The sequence below is a fragment of the Papio anubis genome, chromosome 19 (assembly GCF_008728515.1).
Source record: "Papio anubis isolate 15944 chromosome 19, Panubis1.0, whole genome shotgun sequence".
In the NCBI taxonomy this organism is placed as follows: domain Eukaryota; kingdom Metazoa; phylum Chordata; class Mammalia; order Primates; family Cercopithecidae; genus Papio; species Papio anubis.
Window position 1 is genome coordinate 13,805,294 of NC_044994.1, and position 19,024 is coordinate 13,824,317.

The 19,024-nt window shown below is 42.9% G+C and overlaps 1 protein-coding gene across 1 annotated transcript in view; it reads right to left on the reverse strand.

Annotated features, from left to right (window-relative positions):
* Positions 1–660: 660 nt before the first annotated feature.
* ABHD3 (abhydrolase domain containing 3) overlaps positions 661–19,024 on the reverse strand; it is a 58,342-nt gene continuing 39,978 nt past the window's right edge. Inside the window, exons 9-11 of the mRNA XM_031658991.1 lie at positions 19,020–19,021; positions 2,044–2,051; positions 661–682 (exon numbers count right to left, since the gene is read on the reverse strand). Of these exons, the coding sequence (XP_031514851.1) occupies positions 661–682; positions 2,044–2,051; positions 19,020–19,021 (32 nt within the window). The remainder of the gene's footprint in view (positions 683–2,043; positions 2,052–19,019; positions 19,022–19,024) is intronic.

Consider the following 19,024-nt stretch of genomic DNA (forward strand, 5'->3'; position numbering starts at 1 on the left):
TGTGAGTTTTTGTTTTGTTTTTTAAGTAAAGACATTTTCTGTGAATATTGTTACCTAAAAAAAGTTTAGGCCAAGCGTGGTGACTCACGCCTGTAATCCCAGCACTTTGGGAGGCTGAGGCAGGTGGATCACGAGGTCAGGAGTTCAAGACCAGCCCGGCCAAGATGGTGAAACCCCGTTTCTACTAAAAATACGAAACTTAGCCAGGTGCAGTGACAGGCGCCTGTAATCCCAGCTACTCATGAGGCTGAGGCAGGAGAATTGCTTCAACCCACGAGGCAGAGGTTGCGGTGAGCCAAGATTACGCCACTGCACTCCAGCCTGGGCGATGGAGTGAGACTCCATCACACACAAAAATTTTTTTACATATATATATATGTGTGTGTGTGTGTGTGTGTGTGTGTGTGTATTTTTTTATATATGTATTTATACTAATATATAAATATATACTAATAGTATGCATGTAGAATATACTTGTCATGAGATATATACATTTATATATTAGTATAAATAAATATTAGATATATATTTTTTAAGTATCTTACCTCAAGTAAATTCAAATACTTTTTGATTTTTCCACAGTTGATATTCTGCTTTTTCATAATGTATCGAAGCTATATAGTAATTAGCTTTTTTCCCCCCACAGATTATTGGCAGTGGTCACTCAGTTTTATTACAGGTTCTATGATCCAAAAAGGGGTGTATAAAATTCATGATGATTAAGACAATTTTTTTTTTCTTTCTTTTGAGACGGAGTCTTGCTGTATCGCCCAGACTGGAGTGCAGTGGCGTGATCTTGGCTCACTGCAACCTCTGCGTCCCAGGTTCAAGCGATTATTGTGCCTCAGCCTCCAGAGTAGCTGGGATTATTGACATGCGCCATCACACCCAGCTGATTTTTTTGTATTTAGTAGAGACGGGGTTTCACCATGTTGGCCACACTGAAGACAATTCTTTAATAGTAAATATATTAAAGGTGAGTTGGCCTGACAAGATACGATCAATATGTAATTTTTCTCCATACCTATTTGTTTTTTTTTTCTTTTTTTTTTTTTGAGACAGAGTCTTGCTCTTTACCTAGGCTGGAGTGCAGTGGCATGATCTCTGCTCACTGCAAGCTCCGCCTCCCGGGTTCAGGCCATTCTCCTGCCTCAGCCTCCCGAGTAGCTGGGACTACAGGTGCCCGCCACCACACCCGGCTAATTTTTTGTCTTTTTAGTAGAGACAGGGTTTCACTGTGTTAGGATGATCTTGTTCTCCTGACCTCGTGATCCACACGCCTCAGCCTCCCAACATGCTGGGATTACAGGCGTGAGCCACTGTGCCCAGCTTATACTTTTCCTTAATTAAGAAGCTGGGGGAATAAATAACTGGATTTCATTCTTTTCCATCTTCTGACCTGTTGGTGCTCCTATTGGTTGCATCCAAGTAGAAGGCAAAAGGCAAGAGCCCTGAAATGCAGCAGTGGAGAGATTTATTGAAGGGATCAAACAGAAAACCCTGCAAGAGTAGGAAATAAACAGTTGCCTCCTGTCCTCATAGAGCTTATAGACTAAAAGGGAAGCAGACATCAAATTGGAACTGGGTGCTGTGGTGCACACCTGTAGTCCCTGCTACTGGGGAGGCTAGGGCAAGAGGATCGCTAGAGCCTGGGAATTTGACGCTGTAGTGTGCTATGATTGCAAGCAGCCTGGGTAACCTAGTCAGACCTGGCTCTTAAATTTTAAAATTAAAAAAATGAAAACGGCCACATAATGTAAGAGATTTAAAAATACGTTTTGGCCTGGCGTGGCAGCTCACACCTGTAACCTCAGCACTTTGGGAGACTGAGATGGGCAAATCACTTGAGGTCAGGAGTTCAAGACCAGCCTGGGTAACACGGTGAAACCCTATCTACTGAAAATACAAAAATTAGCTTGGTGTGGTGGCGGGTGCCTGTAATCCCAGTTACTCGGGAGGCTTAGGCGGGAGAATCACTTGAACCCTGGAGGCAGAGGTTGCAGTGAGCTGAGATCACGCCATTGCACTCCAGCCTGAGTGACAGAGCGAGACTGTCTCAAAAAAAAAAAAATTGTTTTGAGAGTTTTTGTGTCTAGGATGTTTGCAGTGTGGAGCCAGTCTAGTAACAGTTTAAATGTAATAATAAATCACAGTGGGTACTAGACTGAGTTTATTCCACTAGAGGTCATTATTTCATTTTCATGTGAAAGGGCTAAAATTGGGTGAAGAAAAAGCTGTTTGAACTGATTACCATCATTTGTTATAAAGGAAGCATTGTCGTATGAATAGAAAACAGACTAGAGTTTAACATGCTTCTCTTGATCCCTCTTCACCACCCCACCCCTGCCTAGCACAAAAAGGCATATGGGATCTTAGGACTGCAGCATTTTGTACACATCTGTTATTTAATGAGATGTTACATATGAACTTCAGTTTTTTAAAGAAATGTATTATGAATATAAATAGAAAACCCAAAGTGAAGGAATAGAAAATGAAATTTCAGTTTATTTTAATCTATCATTATGCAAGTATAGCTTAGTATTTTGAAATAGATTAATGTAGTCAGCAAACAATTCATGTATTACCTATAATAGATATCATATAACATTTAATAACATACAGTTCTTATTCCTGAAGACCTAACCTAGAAAATACCTCCATAATGAGAAGAATCTCTGTCGTAATAAACCAACAGCACACATTTTCTAAAGGCATTAAAAGTATATCATACTGGCTTTATTAATGTGAAATTCTTGTGGATCTGTGAAATAAGAGGAGTACTTTCTTTTCCGTTTGTTTTGTTTTGTTTTTTTTTTTGAGACAGAGTCTCACTCCTTCACCCAGACTGGAGTACAGTGGTGCGATCTTGGCTCACTGCAACCTCTGTGTCCTAGGTTCAAGTGATTCTCATGCCTAGCCTCCCGAGTAGCTGGGATTACAGGCATGCACCACCACACTCAGCTAATCTTTGTATTTTTAGTAGAGACAGGGTTTCACCATTTTGGCCAGGCTGGTCTCTTAACACCAGACCTCAAGTGATCCGCCTGCCTCGGGCATCCAAAGGGCTGGGATTACAGGTATGAGCCACTGTGCCCAGCCAATAGGAGTACTTTTGAAAAGGAAGATAATTTTTTTGTTGTTGTTTTTTTGGAGATGGAGTCTTGCTCTGTCACCCAGGCTGGAGTGCAGTGGTGCAATCTTGGCTCACTGCAAGCTCCACTTCCTGGGTTCGTGCCATTCTCCTGTCTCAGCCTCCCAAGTAGCTGGGACTACAGGCACCCACCACTACACCTGGCTAAGTTTTTGTATTTTTATTAGAGATGGGGTTTCACCGTGTTAGCCGGGATGGTCTCGATCTCCTGACCTCGTGATCCGCCTGCCTCGGCCTCCCAAAGTGCTGGGATTACAGGCGTGAGCCACCACACCCAGCTGATAAATTTTGTAATACTTAGTTCTTTCTGTGTGGGAACATAATAGTGTTCTCTATCTGAACCAGCTTTTCTTCTCAGTGAAGTTTTAGGGTTTTGTTTATGTATTCCTTGTATTTTGAGGAATGTTAGTATACAGTGAGATTCAGTTTATGAAGCAAATAGTAATAATAGCAAGGCTGTAGATATCCAATGCAGTCAATTCTTAGAATATTCAGTAGTTGTGTGAAGTTGTTAATACTAAACCACTACTTCTAGGGAAAACAGGGTTAAGTTCCTGCAAGCCTCTAGTCACATTTTCATCAACCAACCAATACATAACCTTGTTTTATGAGTGTTTCTGTTTAAAGACATATATAGTAGTATATGTAATACATATATACTACTGATTTGTTAATTCATGGCTAGGAGCACTGTAACTCATCCAAACAAAGCTTATCTAACATTTTCTCAAAAAGGCACATCACAGTCTTGAATTTAGGAACACGACAGCACTAAACCTGGGGGCCATTTTAAACGTCTCAAAAAAAAAAAAAAAAAAACAGACTTGTTTAAGGTCTTTGTTGTCCCACAACACACTCTGCCTATGCATAACTAGTGATTTCCTACTTCTGTAGCTTTGTGCTTGTCTTTCCTTTTCCTGTAACATCCTCACCTTCCCAAGTTCTCTGCGTTTGTCCTTAAGAATCCTGTATCATTATAGCTGAAAGACATTACAGACCATCTAGTCCTTGCCTTCTGTTTTCAAGTTGAGCAAACTGAAGCCCCCAAGGGGGCCACAATAAGTCACTAGTGTCTGGAGGATGAACGCGCAGGCTCAGTGCTTTTCCTACCTCCTAGGATGTATTCCCCAGTTGTCCTCCTTCACTCCTTGTCACAGTCACTGATGGCTTCCCTTATGTGGGTTTTCTCTGTGCTAAGCTGTCTAGCACTACTCAGATGCTACTCAGCATATATCCTTAAGTCTTGCTGTCTTGTTCAGTGTGTCTCCAACCGATTTTAATATTTTTGAGGGTAGAATTCTTTTGTATTCTCTATTATGTGCCTCCCTCCTTTCGTTCGTTCTTCCTTTCTACCTCCCTCCTTTCTCTTGCTCTCATTCTCTCTGTTGTTTTTTTTTTCTATTTTTTTTTTTTTAGACGGAGTCTCACTCTGTTGCCCAGGCTGGAATGCAATGGCATGATCTCAGCTCACTGCAACCTCTGCTTCCTGGGTTCAAGCAGTTCTCCCATTTCAGCCTCCCTAGTAGCTAGGACTACAGGCGTGTGTCACCATGCAGTGCTAAATTTTGTACTTTTTTTTTTGAGACGGAGTCTCACTCTGTCGCCAAGGCTGGAGTGCAGTGGCACGATCTTGGCTCACTGCAAGCTCCGCCTCCCGGGTTCACGCCATTCTCCTGCCTCAGCCTCCCAAGTAGCTGGGACTACAGGTGCCTGTCACCACGCCCGGCTAATGTTTTGTATTTTTAGTAGACACAGGGTTTCACCGTGTTAGCCAGGATGATCTCGATCTCCTGACCTCATGATCCACCCGTCTCGGCCTCCCAAAGTGCTGGGATTACAGGCGTGAGCCACGGTGCCCAGCCGATTTTTGTACCTTTGGTAGAGACGGGGTTTCACCATCTTGGCCAGGCTGGTCTGAAACACCTGAGGTCAGGTGATACGCCCACCTTGGCCTCCCAAAGTGCTGGGATTATAGGTGTGAGCCACCACGCCTGGCTCCATTATGGCTTGATACAAAGGTCAGTACAGACTGACCTTTGGGTAATTAAAGATAAAAGTTAATGGACTGGAAAATAAAACTTGACAATCATATTAAAACCACTATAATCAAGACTGTATTTCCATCTGTCTACAGTGATGCTCAGGAAAATTAACGATTATATTTTTACCTGAGTGTATCCTAGAATTACCAGTGAGGAACACACCACACTGGGTCTTCCTGTCTTTAGGAGAGGAGGTAAGAAACCATCCAATATCTCTTGACTGAAACAGGGTTCCAATAAGCTACATGCTGTGGAAACAAAACCTCTCTATCAACTCTCGTTCCAAATCACTGCTGTATCATAATAATTGGCCCTTGTCTGCTGGCTGCAGGGGAGCACTAGGTCCTGGAGGAGGGGAACTGCAAGGCAGCTAAGGCCACGATTGTCCTGTGTTTACTATTAAACAGCCTTCACAGTGACAGAGCTGACCATTTGAGGACAGACCTGACCCTGAGCCTTCCACTCTGGGGAACCTCTCGGGGTAAGTTTGATGCATCTGGGGACGAAAATCAGCTGTGGAATTCTAGAATTTAAAACAAAATATGGAAAGGCAACTGATGAAAACTTTCAGTTTCCTTTGTCTTAATCCATGGTTGGTTGAATAGCCATTCAACGGCTACTTTTTTTTCCCGGTAAGAACCTTCTAAATCAGATGAGATTTTGCAATTTCAGAAAGATTCAGGTTCCAGCAGGGTGTTTCCAATTAAGAGTCATTTCCACGTCTGCTCCTTGTCACAGGCTGATGTATATTTCTGCACAATCTGAATCCGACTTCTATTCTGAAGTTTTAAGATTTGAGTCAGAGGGCTGGGCATGGTGGCTTACACCTGTAATCCCAGCACTTTGAAAGGCTGAGGCGGGCGGATCACCTGAGGTCAGAAATTCGAGATCAGTCTGGCCAACATGGTGAAACCCCATCTCTACTAAAAATACAAAGATTAGCTGAGTGTGGTGGAACACACCTGTAGTCCCAGGTACTCGGGAGACTGAGGGAGGAGAATTGCTTGAACCCGGGAGGCAGCGGTTGCAGTGAGCTGAGATTATGCCATTGCACTACAGCCTGGGCAACAAGAGTGAAACTCCGTCTTAATTAAAAAAAAAAAAAAACAAAAACCGGGCACGGTGGCTCATGCCTGTAATCTCAGCACTTTGGGAGGCTGAGGCGGGCGGATCATGAGGTCAGGAGATCGAGACCATCTCGGCTAACATGGTGAAACTCCGTCTCTACTAAAAATACAAAAAAATTAGCCGACCGTGGTGGCAGGCGCCTGTAGTTCCAGCTACTTGGGAGGCTGAGGCAGGAGAGTGACGTGAACCCAGGAGGCAGAGCTTGCAGTGAGCCGAGATCGCACCACTGCACTCCAGCCTAGGCAACAGAGCTTGACTCCATCTCAGAAAAAAAAAAAAAAAGATTTGAGTCAGAGACCTAGCATTTCTTTTTATTGAGTACTTCCCCTTAACTGTGCATGATTAGAGCATTTGATAATTTGTTTTTTTGTTCTTGCTAGAAAGATTACATCATCTGAGGGGTTTGGCTAGCATGCATCTAAATATACGGGTTGCTATAGTTTGGGTGTTAGTCCCCTCCAAATCTCATGTTGAAGTTTTTTTTTTCTTTTTTTTTTTTTTGTTTTGTTTTTTTTTTGGTTTTTTTTTTTTGAGACAGCCTCATGCCTCATGCTGTTGCTGAGGCTAGAGTGCAGTGGTGTGATCTTCACTCACTGCAACCTCCAATTCTCATGCCTCAGCCTCCCGAGTAGCTGGGATTTCAGGTGCATACCACCATGCCTGGCTAATTTTTGTATTTTTAGTAGAGTCAGGGTTTTGCCATCTTGCCTAGGCTCCTCTCGAACTTCTGACCTCAGGTGATCTGCCTGTCTCTACCACCCAAAGTGCTGGGATTATAGGTGTGAGCCACCACACCTGGCCAGGACGTTAATAGATTAAAGAAAACCAATAAACTATTTGGGGGGACTGTATTAGGATTCTCCAGAGAAACAGAACCCATAGGAGAGATACAGAAAGAAACTTATTGTAAGGAATTGGCTATGATTATGGAGGCTGAGACTAAGATAAGTCAGTAGCATAGTTCAGGGTGAGTCCCAGTGCCTGATAACCATGAGCACTGATGGTGTGAGTTCCAGTATGAGGGCAGAAAACCACTGTCTCAGCTCAGACAGGTGGAGACAGCAAATTCCTTTTTGTTTTGTTCAAGCTCTCAGTGGGTTGGATGAGGCTCACCCACATTTGGAAGAGCAATCTTCTTTACTTAATCTGTTGATTCAAAAGCTTATCTCATCCGGAAACACTCTCACAGATACACCCAGAAGTAATGTTTTGCCATATATCTGGACACCCTGTGGCCTAGTCGAGTTTACACAATAAAAGTAACCATCACAGAGCCCAATTCTTCACATCTTCTCTCCTGATCATCACTTCATTTGCATATCTACTCACCATTAGTCACTTTCACTTTTTTTGAGACAGAATCTCACACTGTCACCTGGTCTGGAGTGCAGTGGCACAATCTCGGCTCACTGCAACCTCTGCCTCCGGGTTCAAGCAATTCTCCTGCCTCAGCCTCTCGAGTAGCTGGGATTACAGGCGCCCACCACCATGCCCAACTAATTTTTTTAATTTTTAGTAGAGGGGGTTTCACCATGTTGGCCAGGCTGGTCTCGAACTCCTGACCTTGTGATTTGCCCGCCTCGGCCTCCCAAAGTGCTGGGATTACAGGCGTGAGCCACCGTGCCAGGCCACTTTCACCTTTAACCTAGTTTTTCCCACCCACTAAACGGCAACCTTGCCTTTCTGCATGCATCTTCTATATTTATTTACACTTTATGTGTAACATTGACAATGTCTGTTTATGTGGATGTTTTGTTGGCATCCAACTTAGAAGAAGCCAATGTTCTATTAAGAACATATTGCATTTCAGTGAGAAGCATGCTTATTAGGCCAAGGTCTCTTTGGAGTTACTATTTTGAATTTATTATGAATTTTTTTATGGATTATATTTTCTATATTTTTTATGGATTATATTGCAGTAAGAAATAATGTGCTTTAGTTTCCTAATTATACTTAACAAGTTCTGGAGAACATTATTAAATGTTCTCATAAAATGACACCTCTCAGGCCGGGCGCGGTGGCTCAAGCCTGTAATCCCAGCACTTTGGGAGGCCAGGCTGGGCTGGATCACGAGGTCAGGAGACCATCCTTGGTGCTAATATGAAATTCCCGGTGCTTATTGGAAAAATACAACTAGTTGGCGTAGGGATGGCGCCTGTAGTCCCAGTTACCGGGAGGCTGAGGCAGGAGAATGGCCTGAACCTGGGAGGCGGAGCTTGCAGGTGAGCCGAGATCGCTTTTACTGCACTCCAGCCTGGGTGTGATGGCAAGGAGATCTGCCTCTAAAATAAAATAAAAAAAAAAAAAAAAAAAAAAAAAAAAAAAAATGACACCTCTCAAGGAATATTCATGAAAATTTTAACCTATAAATTACCTCTATTTATTTATTCATTTATTTTTTGAGATGGAGTTTCGCTCTTGTTGCCCAGGCTGGAGTGCAGTGGTGCAATCTCGGCCCTCTGCAACGTCCACCTCCCAGGTTCAAGTGGATTCTGCCTCAGCCTCCTGAGCAGCTGGGATTACAGGCTCGGCCACTCATGCCCGGTACTTTTTGCATTTTAGTAGAGACAGGGTTTCACCCACTTTTGGCTGTGGTTGTCTTGAATTTTAGTTTTGGTGCGATCCTACCCCACCCTCGGCCCCAAAGCTGAGATTACAAGTGTGAGCCATTACGCCTGGCCAAATTATCTTTCGTATAAGGGCAACACATTTCTTCCTCTTTCCATATTCCTGCCTGAGCCTATAAAATAGAATACAGCTCATAAAATATTGAGGGTAGAAGAGGGTTGGCCATTTTGTTTCCCTCCCTCAGCAAGAGAGTATGTGTTGTGCTGGCATTCCCTGGGGGCATCTGCCAAAAGGCAGGCCTGGAGGAACTCCACACTATATGGCTTTCTTTTCTGTGCATGACCCACACTCGGGGTTAATGTGCTCTATGCATTCAGCTCTCCCTATAAGCTCATCCTGAGTTGTGCCCCGGGAAGGAGTGCACTCTACTTCCTCCAACCACCCATGCTTTAAATCTAGCTTTTACTACTAATAGATAATCTGGACTCCTCATCTGTTTTCTCAATTTAATTCAAAATCTGGAGATGGAGAGTGTAGTTAATTGGTACTTTTGAAACCCCAAAACTTTACAATATATATACAGATAGAATCCAAAATGAATTTGATTGCTTATTGCTGATGTATATTTGTGACATACGTGCATACATTTTATTTCTCTGTCTATCCTTCCCTGCTTATTTTTTTTTAATTCTTTTTTTTAGAGATGGAGTCTTATTCTGTCTCATAGGCTGGAATGCAGTGGCACGACTACAGCCCTATTAGAAGCTCTAACTTTGGATATAATCTCTATCTCAGCCTCCTGAGTAGCTAGAATTACAGATGCATGCCACCACACCCACCGGATTTTTTTTTTTTTTTTTCCTGTAAAGATGACGTCTCTATGTTGCCCAAGCTGGTCTCAAACTCCTGGGCTCAATCTGCTCACCTCTGCTTCCCAAAGTGCTAGGATTACAGGTGTGAGTCACCAAGCCTGGCCCTGTTTGTTTTCTTACTCCATTTTAGGTCTTCCCTTACAATTAATAAAGTTTTCTAAACTCTGCATTTTGTAGATTGCATCCTCAGGTTATCTTTTAACATGCTCCTCTGTCTCCTGAATGTCTCCTAAACTGGAGGTTTGATCTAGTTGGACTGATACGCTTCAAGTTTAATTTTTTTGTCTCCATCTGAAGGCTCTGGGAGAAAAAAAAGAATTTTTGTCAAGAATGCTCCATACCTGGCATTCATACTATTTTTCATTTTTAATTTTTTTTGGTCTTTCCTTTTGTTCACTATTTGAGGCCCTCCATTACCATACTGTTTTTCATTCTTGTGTTATTTGCATTTTTTCTTTTTGAGTTGAATTTCACTTCAAGTGTTCAGGCTGGAGTGCACTGTGATCTTGGCTCATCGTCAACCTTCTGCCTCCTGTCTAAGAGATTCTTCTGCCTCTAGCCCTCCTGGAGAAGCTGGGATTACAGGCATGCACCACCACGCCTGGCTAATTTTATATTTTTAGTAGAGACGGAGTTTCTCCATGTCGGTCAGGCTGGTCTTGAACTCCTGACCTCAGGTGATCCGCCCGCCTGGGCCTCCCAAAGTGCTAGGATTACAGGCGTGAGCCACCATGCCTGGCTACATTTTCTTATACAGTGTAACATATTGATGAAAGAGGGGAGCCCTGGAGCCAGACTCTGAATTTGAGTACTGTCTCTGCCTTTCAATCCTTTCAGTGACCTTGGACAGGCTATCTAAATTTTCTGTGCCTCGTTTTCCTCATCCATCAAACATGAAAGGTGCATTGGGTGGATCAAAATAATAAATACATGTAAAGTACTTTGAATAGCTACTCCAAGCAGCTTTAAGACCTAGTAGATGTTAGTTATTTTTATGAATTATTATTAGTTGGGGTTTTGTTTTTAGAGACAGTGTCTCCCCTGCCCAGCCTGTGATCGGGAGTGCAGTTGACACCAACTGGTGAGCCTCACTGCAGGAGCCTGAAGTGGTGGCTTATGAGTCTAATCCCCAAGGCCTCGGGAGGCTAAGGTGAAGACATTTGGCCTGGAGCCCGTGAGTCTGAGACCATCCCGGGCAACATGGTAAGACCCTCTATCCCTACAAAAAAAAAAAAAAAAGAAAAAAAAAAAAAAAAAAAATTAGCCAGGCATGGTGGCCTGTGCCTGTAGTCCCAGGTACTCAGGAGGCTGAGGTGGGAGGATCACTTGAGCCTTGGGAGGTTGAGGCTGCGGCAGTGAGCCGAGATGGCGCTATTGCACTCCAGCCTGGGTGACAGGACCCTGTCTCAAAAATGAACAAACAAACAAAAATAGCTCACTGTAGCTCTCCAAACCTGAGCTCAAGAACTCGCCCCAGATCTCACAAACAGCCAGGATGACAAGCACGAATCAATGCACCTATCCATACTTCCTGCCTTTAAAATATAGCCCACCACTTCTTTAACACTTTGAGCATTTTACTTCATCTGATACAAATGTACAGACTGAATTCCAGGCAGGGTGCCATGATCAGAAATGCTCTGTGCTCCCCAAAAACCTATATAAGTTGGAATTTAACTCCCAGTTATGGTATTGGCTAGGCATGATGGCTTATGCCTGTAATCCCAACACTTTGGGAGGCCGAGGTGGGAGGATGGCTTGATCCCAGGAATTTGAGACCAGTTTGTGGCAATATAGTGAGAACCTTTGTTCCTGGTAGAAAATACAAAAGAAAAAGGAATAAAAAAGGAATAAAAGAAAAAAAACAACAACAAAGTGATGGTATTAATAGGCGAGCGGAGAGAAATGGGGAATGACTACTAATGGTTATTGAGCTTTTTGGAGGATGACAAAAATGTTCTAAAATTGTGGAGATGATTGCATAACTATGAAGAAACTAAACCATTGCATTCTACATTTTAAATGAGTGAATTGTATGATACAGGAATTGTATATCAATAAAAAAAATTGGCATCCTAGCTACTTAGCAGGCCAAGGCAGGATAATTGCTTGAGTCCAGGAGTGCAAAACTTCAGTGCTTGATTATTGTATCTGTGAATAGCTACTGAACGCCAGCACAGGCAACATAGCAAGACCCCATCTCTAAAAAATAATAAACAAGTTTTAGCCGGGTGTGGTGTGAGCCTGTGATCCCAGCTACTCAGGAGGCTGAGGCAGGAGAATTGCTTGAACCTAGGAGGCGGAGGTTGCAGTGAGCCGAGATCACGCCATTGCACTCCAGCCTGGGCGACAGAGCAAGACTGTCTCGAAAAAAACAAAAACAAAAACAAAACAACAATTTTTTTTTTTAATTGGAAAATGCAACTCAAAAAGAAAAGAGCCTTTGGGAGGTGATTAGATCATGAAGGCAGAACCAGAGTGACATTAATGTCCTTATAAAAGAGGCTGGAGGGAGTTCTTAGAACTATGAGAAATAAACGTCTGTTGTGTAAAGCCACTCCGTTTATGGTATTCCCTGTTACAGTAGCCTGAAGGGACCAAGACAGTGGGCCTCTCCCTCTCAAAGTATGAGGTCTTTAGGCCGGGCGCGGTGGCTCAAGCCTGTAATCCCAGCACTTTGGGGAGGCCGAGACTGGCTGGATCACAGGGTCAGGAGATCGAGACTATCCTGGCTTAACACGGTGGAAACTTCTGCCTCTACTAAAATATAAGAAAATTAGCTGGCGGGCGCCTCGTAGCCTCCAGCTACTCAGGAGGCTGAGGCAGGAGAATGCATGGAACCCGGGTGGGGTGGAACTTGCAGTGAGCCGAGATCAAGCCCACTGCAATCTGCAGCCCGGGGCACAGAGCAAGACTCCATCTCAAAAAAAAAAAAAAAAAATCAGCATGAGGTTTTGTTATTGTTTTTAAGCAAGCTGAGACGAGGTAATATAGAGAAGGTGTCACCTGTGACTCCCCACCTCTGCAGGAGAAAACCTGCGTGAGTAGCTAGGAAAAGAGGAAACAAATGAATGAATAATTTGCTTTTGCTGAATGTGTCAGTTATTTGAACCATTCGCTCAGTTTTCTTATCTTTTTATGCAGAGTATCTTTTGTTTATTACTTATTTAGATTAATACTGCCATAGTCTGTTTTCTGCTCCTTATAACAAATACCTGAGATTGGGTCATTTAGGAGAAAAGAAATTTATTTCTTATGGTTATGGAGGCTGAGAAGTCAAACGTCAAGAGCCACATTTGGTGAGAGCTGTCTTATGGTGGGGACTCTGAAGAGTCCTGACGCAGTGCAGGGTATCAGATGGCCAGGAGGCCAAGCATGCTAGCTCTGGTCTCTCTTTCTTTTCTGATAAAGCTACCCGGTACCCTCCCACGATAACCCATTAATCCATTAATCCACGAATAGATAATCCATACATAAGGGCTAAGCCCTCATGAGCCAATCACCTCTTAAAGGCCCTACCTCTCAAAATTGCCACATGGAGGATTAAATTTCAACATGTGCTTTGAAGGGCACATTCAAACCATAGCAGATACCATTTATCTTTCCAGCAGCTTAAACTAAAAAAAAAAAAAAAAAAAAGAACTAAAAATAAATGAGAGTATAAATATAACTATTTTAGATTAACTATTCCCATACCTTTTCTCTGCCTCTCATTTTCTGGTATTTCTTAATGTTCTTACTTCTTTTTCTGACATATTTTGAGAAAATGGAAACATGTACTATAATGCATACTGTTTAAAAATCTAGAGTTGACATTTGGTTTTAATATCTACTGTTTAACACCTATTAGAATGCATAATTTAAAAAAAATAGTGACAGGCCGGGTGCAGTGGCTCACGCCTGTAATCCCAGCACTTTGGGAGGTCGAAGCAGGAGGATCACTTGAGGTCAGGAGTTTGAGACCAGCCTGGCCAACATGGTGAAACCTCTGTCTCTACTAAAATACAAAAATTAGCTCAGGCATGGCAGGCAGGCTGTAGTCCCAGCTACTCATGAGGCTGAGGCAGGAGAATTGCTTGAACCTGGGAGGTGGAGGTTGCAGTGAACAGGGATCATGCCACTGCACTCCATCCTGGGCAACAGAGCGAAATTACGTCTCAGAAAAAAAAAAGTAAAAAAAAGATCAGATGCTATGGTTCACACCTGTAATTCCAGCCCTTTGGGAGGCTGAGATGGGTGGATCACTTGGGGCCAGGAGTTCAAGACCAGCTTGACCAACATGGTGAAACCTTTTCTCTACTAAAAATACAAAAATTAGCCAGATGTGGTGGTGCATGCCTATAATCCCAGCTACTCGGGGGGCTGAGGCAGATAATTGCTTGAACCTGTGAGGTGGAGGTTGTGGTGAGCTGAGATCACACCACTGCATTCTAGCCTGGGCGACAGAGTGAGACTCCATCTCCAAAAAAAAAAAAAACAACAGTGATAATACCAAACACTGTGAGGATGCAAAGCAACCAGAACGCTCATAAATTTCTTTTTTTTTTTTTTTTTTGGTTGTTTCATTTTTTGTTTTTAGAGAAGGGGTCTTGCTGTGTCACCAGGCTGGAGTTCAGTGGCACCTTCTTAGTTCACTGCAGCCTCCAACTCCCGTCCTTAGGCAATCCTCCCACCTCAGCATCCCAAAGTGTTAGGATTACAGGCATGAACCACAGTATCCAGCTATTTGTCAGTTTCTTACACAGTTAAACATACACTTAGCATATAACTCAACAATCCTGCTCCTAGATATCTACTCAAAAGAAAGAAAAACTTATGTTTGCACAAAAACCTATACACAAATGTTTATGGCAGCTTTACTTATAATCATCAAGAATTAAAAACAACCCAGATATCCTTCAACCAGTGAATGGATAAATAAAGTGTGGTATATCTATACGGTGGAATACCATTCAGAAATAAAAAGGAGGCCGGGTACAGTGGCTCACGCCTGTAATCCCAGCACTTTGGGAGGCCAAGGATCACCTGAGGTCAGGAATTGAGATCCAGCCTGGCATGGAAGCCCTGTTTCACTGAAAATACAAAGTAATTAGTGGTGGTGCATGTCTATAATCCCAGCAACTTGGGAGGCTGAGGCAGGAGAATCTCTTGAACCCAGGAGGCGGAAGTTGTGGTGAGCCAGGATCGCACCATTGCACTCCAGCCTGGGCAACAAGAGTGAAACTCTATCTCAAAAAAATAATAAATAAATAAATAAATAAATAAATAGAATAGACCAGGCATGGTGGCTCATGCCTGTAATCCCAGCACTGTGGGAGGCCAAGGTGGGTGAAGTGCTGGAGCTCAGGAGTTGGAGACCAGCCTGGCCAACATTGTCAAACCTGTCTCTACTAAAAATACAAAAATTGGCCGGGTGTGGAGGTGCATGTCTGTAGTTCTAGCTACTTGGGAGACTGAGGCATGAGAATAGCTTGAACCTTGGAGGTGGAGTTTGCAATGAGCCGAGACTGCGCCACTGCACTCCGGCCTGGGCGACAGGGTGAGATTCCGTATTAAAAAAAAAAAGAAAGAAAAAAAAGAGAAAAGGTGAGAGCCAAAAAACTGTCTTTTAAGTGAGATCTCGAGTTAAAATAGCACATTTCTTAGGTATTCTTTATCACCTGACCTTGCAAATTGTCCTCATCAACTCCAAATTAAGTTCTAAAAAGTTGAGTGCTTACCTTGTGACTGATCAGTGCTATATTAGGTTCAGAGTAACTGTGAGATTTTTAAAATTACCATGTTGATTCTGAAGTCTGCAGGGGAAACAGAATGCTTGAACTCCCAGCTACTCAGGAGGCTGAGGCAGGAGAATCGCTTGAACCCGGGAGGCAGAGGTTGCAGTGAGCCGAGATTGTGCCACTTGCACTCCAGCTTGGGCAAAGACTTCATCTCAAAAAAAAAAAACAAAAAATTAAACTTTTTTGAGGAAGAGTGGGAGGAGGGAGAGGAGCAAAAAAGATAACTGTTGGGTACTGGGTTTAATACCTGGGTGATGAAATAATATGTACCACAAACCCCCATGACACGTGTTTACCTGTGTAACAAACCTTCACATGACCCTCAAACCTAAAATAAAAGTTAAAACATTTGTAAAACAAGAAAAAGAAAAATATAACTGTTGTAATTTGGAAATATAACTATTACTTATGTCTATATCGAAAGCATTTTTATTAATGAATTAATTAATAAATACTTTTTTTTTTGAGACAGAGTCTCACTCTGTCGCCCGGGCTGGAGTGCAGTGGCCGGATCTCAGCTCACTGCAAGCTCTGCCTCCCGGGTTTACACCATTCTCCTGCCTCAGCCTCCTGAGTAGCTGGGACTACAGGCGCCCGCCACCTCACCCAGCTAGTTTTTTACATTTTTTAGTAGAGACGGGGTTTCACCGAGTTAGCCAGGATGGTCTCAATCTCCTGACCTCACGATCCGCCCATCTCGGCCTCCCAAAGTGCTGGGATTACAGGCTTGAGCCACCGCGCCCAGCCAATAAATACTTTTAAATGTTAAAAGTTTTACAATTAGTCAATGAGAAGCTTAGCGTTGAACTGGTAGAGAATAATAGATCACAATTGAAAGAATCACAAGTTTTAGTTCAAAGAGGGTCTGAGACTACCAAGAAATTATTTTTTTCAGATAATGGTAGGAAGACATTCAACTTAGAAAAATAAAGTAGTGTTTGATAATCCAAACAAAATGTTAGTCAGGTCTCTTTAGTTAGAAAATGACTGAAATCCAGCTCAAACTCATGTAAGCAACATTAAAAAAAAGAAAAAATATATATATTGCTACCATAACCAGGAGCGATGGAGCAGCTGACCTCAGCTCATCCTAAAACTTGAGGATATCAGATGATGTCAGCAGGACACTCTACAATGCCCAGCTCTTCTTTCATCTGCATTAGTTTCATTCTCAAATATGCTTTCCTGACAACTCAGCAGAAATTACATAAGTTCACAGCCAACTGGTTTCAGTGAAAAGAGTGGCCCCCATTCCTGAGAGCTCCCAAGAAGGTCCTGGGGAGATCTTTGTTTCAACTTTGCTGTGTACCAGTGCTAGAAATAAATGCTATAACCCAGATGACACATCATGGTGCTCAACATTATAGTTACATAAGTGGTGAAGGTCTTTTTAACACCCCCTACAGCAAGAATTACAAGGCCATGTTCTCCTGCTGAACTCAAAACCATGAATGTAATTTCCCGGACTTGTTTAAATTGGTTGTTTCCTTGCTGACTCTAAATTGCAGTATATACTTTTCTGCCTTTGCTTATCAGTAGGACATCTACTTCTGAAAACTGATAATGGAATGGTTGCATTGCTCCATGTATTATTTTCCCATTTCCTTGTTCCTTTTCTTTCTCGTGACCAGTCTAAATGCTTGCAACAGATAAAACCTTTGCCAAATCACAGAGGACAGGACAATCTCACTTTCAGATTAATCCTCCTGCTAGCAGGAAATTAAGGCATTATTTGTTGCCCCACTCTTGTTGACTTTATTTCAGGACTCTTGATGGTTTTATACTATGAGAAAGTAAAAATCCTAAAAAATGTTTGAGCTAGAAAATAAGGAAAAAGTATAGCAATTTAGGATAAATCAATGGACGATGACACTTCAATTTGCCATCTGGGAGACACGTCACTACCATACAAATAATAATGCTGGCCCCACATACTTGAGAGGCGATGAGTAGGCATTAGCCAGATTAAGAACTACATGTACGAAAGGCTGGAGAGGGAGTAAGCTTGATGAATTGCAAGAACTCCATTTTTGTTTTTCTTTTTTTTTTTTTTTTTTTGAGATGGAGTTACACTCTGTCACCCAGGCTGGAGTGCAGTGGTGCGATCTTGGCTCACTGGAACCTCCACCTCCTGGGTGCAAGCAATTCTTCTGCCTTAGCCTCCCGAGTAGCTGGGACTACAGGCACCCGCCACCACATGCAGCTAATTTTTTGTGTTTTTGGTAGAGACAGGGTTTCACCATGTTGTCCAGGCTGGTCTCAAACTCCTGACCTCCCGTGATCTGTCTGCCTCAGTCTCCCAAAGGGCTGGGATTACAGGTGTGAGCCACCACGCCCAGCCCCAAATATTCTTATACTATCGAGGGGAAAGGGGATAGCTTAAGAAGTAGGCAGGCCCCTGTCAATCTAAAAGGAAGAGGCTGAAGCACAAAATGTGATTTAAAGAGTTTACTTGAGCCAAAGTGAGGACAGCTGCCCAGAAGACTCAGACACAAGTAAACTTGAATATGAGCTCCTTTTGGCCTTTGTTACAAGCAGGTTTTTAAAGGCAAAACACCTGGACAGGGAGTGAGCTGATAGAAAGTTGTTTTTCAAGAATTATCACTGGCTTACAGAAATAAATAGTGATTGACTAGGCATTGTTAAGCTACAGAGTATGGGGTTTAGTGTCTGGTGTGGCATTAGTAGGTAATTTATAACTACTTGTAATAATAGCGAACAGTTTTGTGTGTGACAGGGTCTGGCTCTGTCGCCCAGGTTGGAGTGCAGTGGCACCATCTCAGCTCACTGCAGCCTCTACCCACCTCAGCCTCCCGAGTAGCTGGGACCACAGGCGTGCATCACCATGCCCAGCTATGTTATTTTATTTTATTTTTTCGGATTTTTAGTAGAAACATGGGGTCTCAACATATTGCCCAGGCTGGTCTTGGACTTCTGAGCTCAAGGGAGCCACCCATCTTGGCCTCCCAAAGTGCTGGGATTACAGGTGTGAGCCACCAGGCCCGGCTACAAACAGTTTCAATAGATGAATGAGACATGTGTCCCATTTTAATGTTTCTCTGGACTTGATAAAGTTTAAAAACTCTGATTCGTCAAATACAAGTTATTTTCTTTTATCAGCCCAAAGTAGGAAGGGCCTTCAAGATAATAGGGAGGAGTACCCCATGCTCAGTACTGGGGATACTGCAGAAAACAATACACTCAGGTCTCCTTCCTCATGGAGCATCCATCCTAATAGAGGAGGCATTCAGTTATCATTATTATTATTATTTTTTTTTTTCTTTGAGATTGTTGCCCTGGCTAGAGTGCAGTGGCATGATCTTGGCTCAGTGCAACCTCTGCCTCCCAGGTTCAAGCCATTCTCCTGCCTCAGCCTCCTGAATAGCTGGGATTACAGACACCTGCCACCACACCCAGCTAATTTTTGTATTTTTATTAGAGACAGGGTTTCACCATGTTGGCCAGGCTGGTCTCAAACTCCTG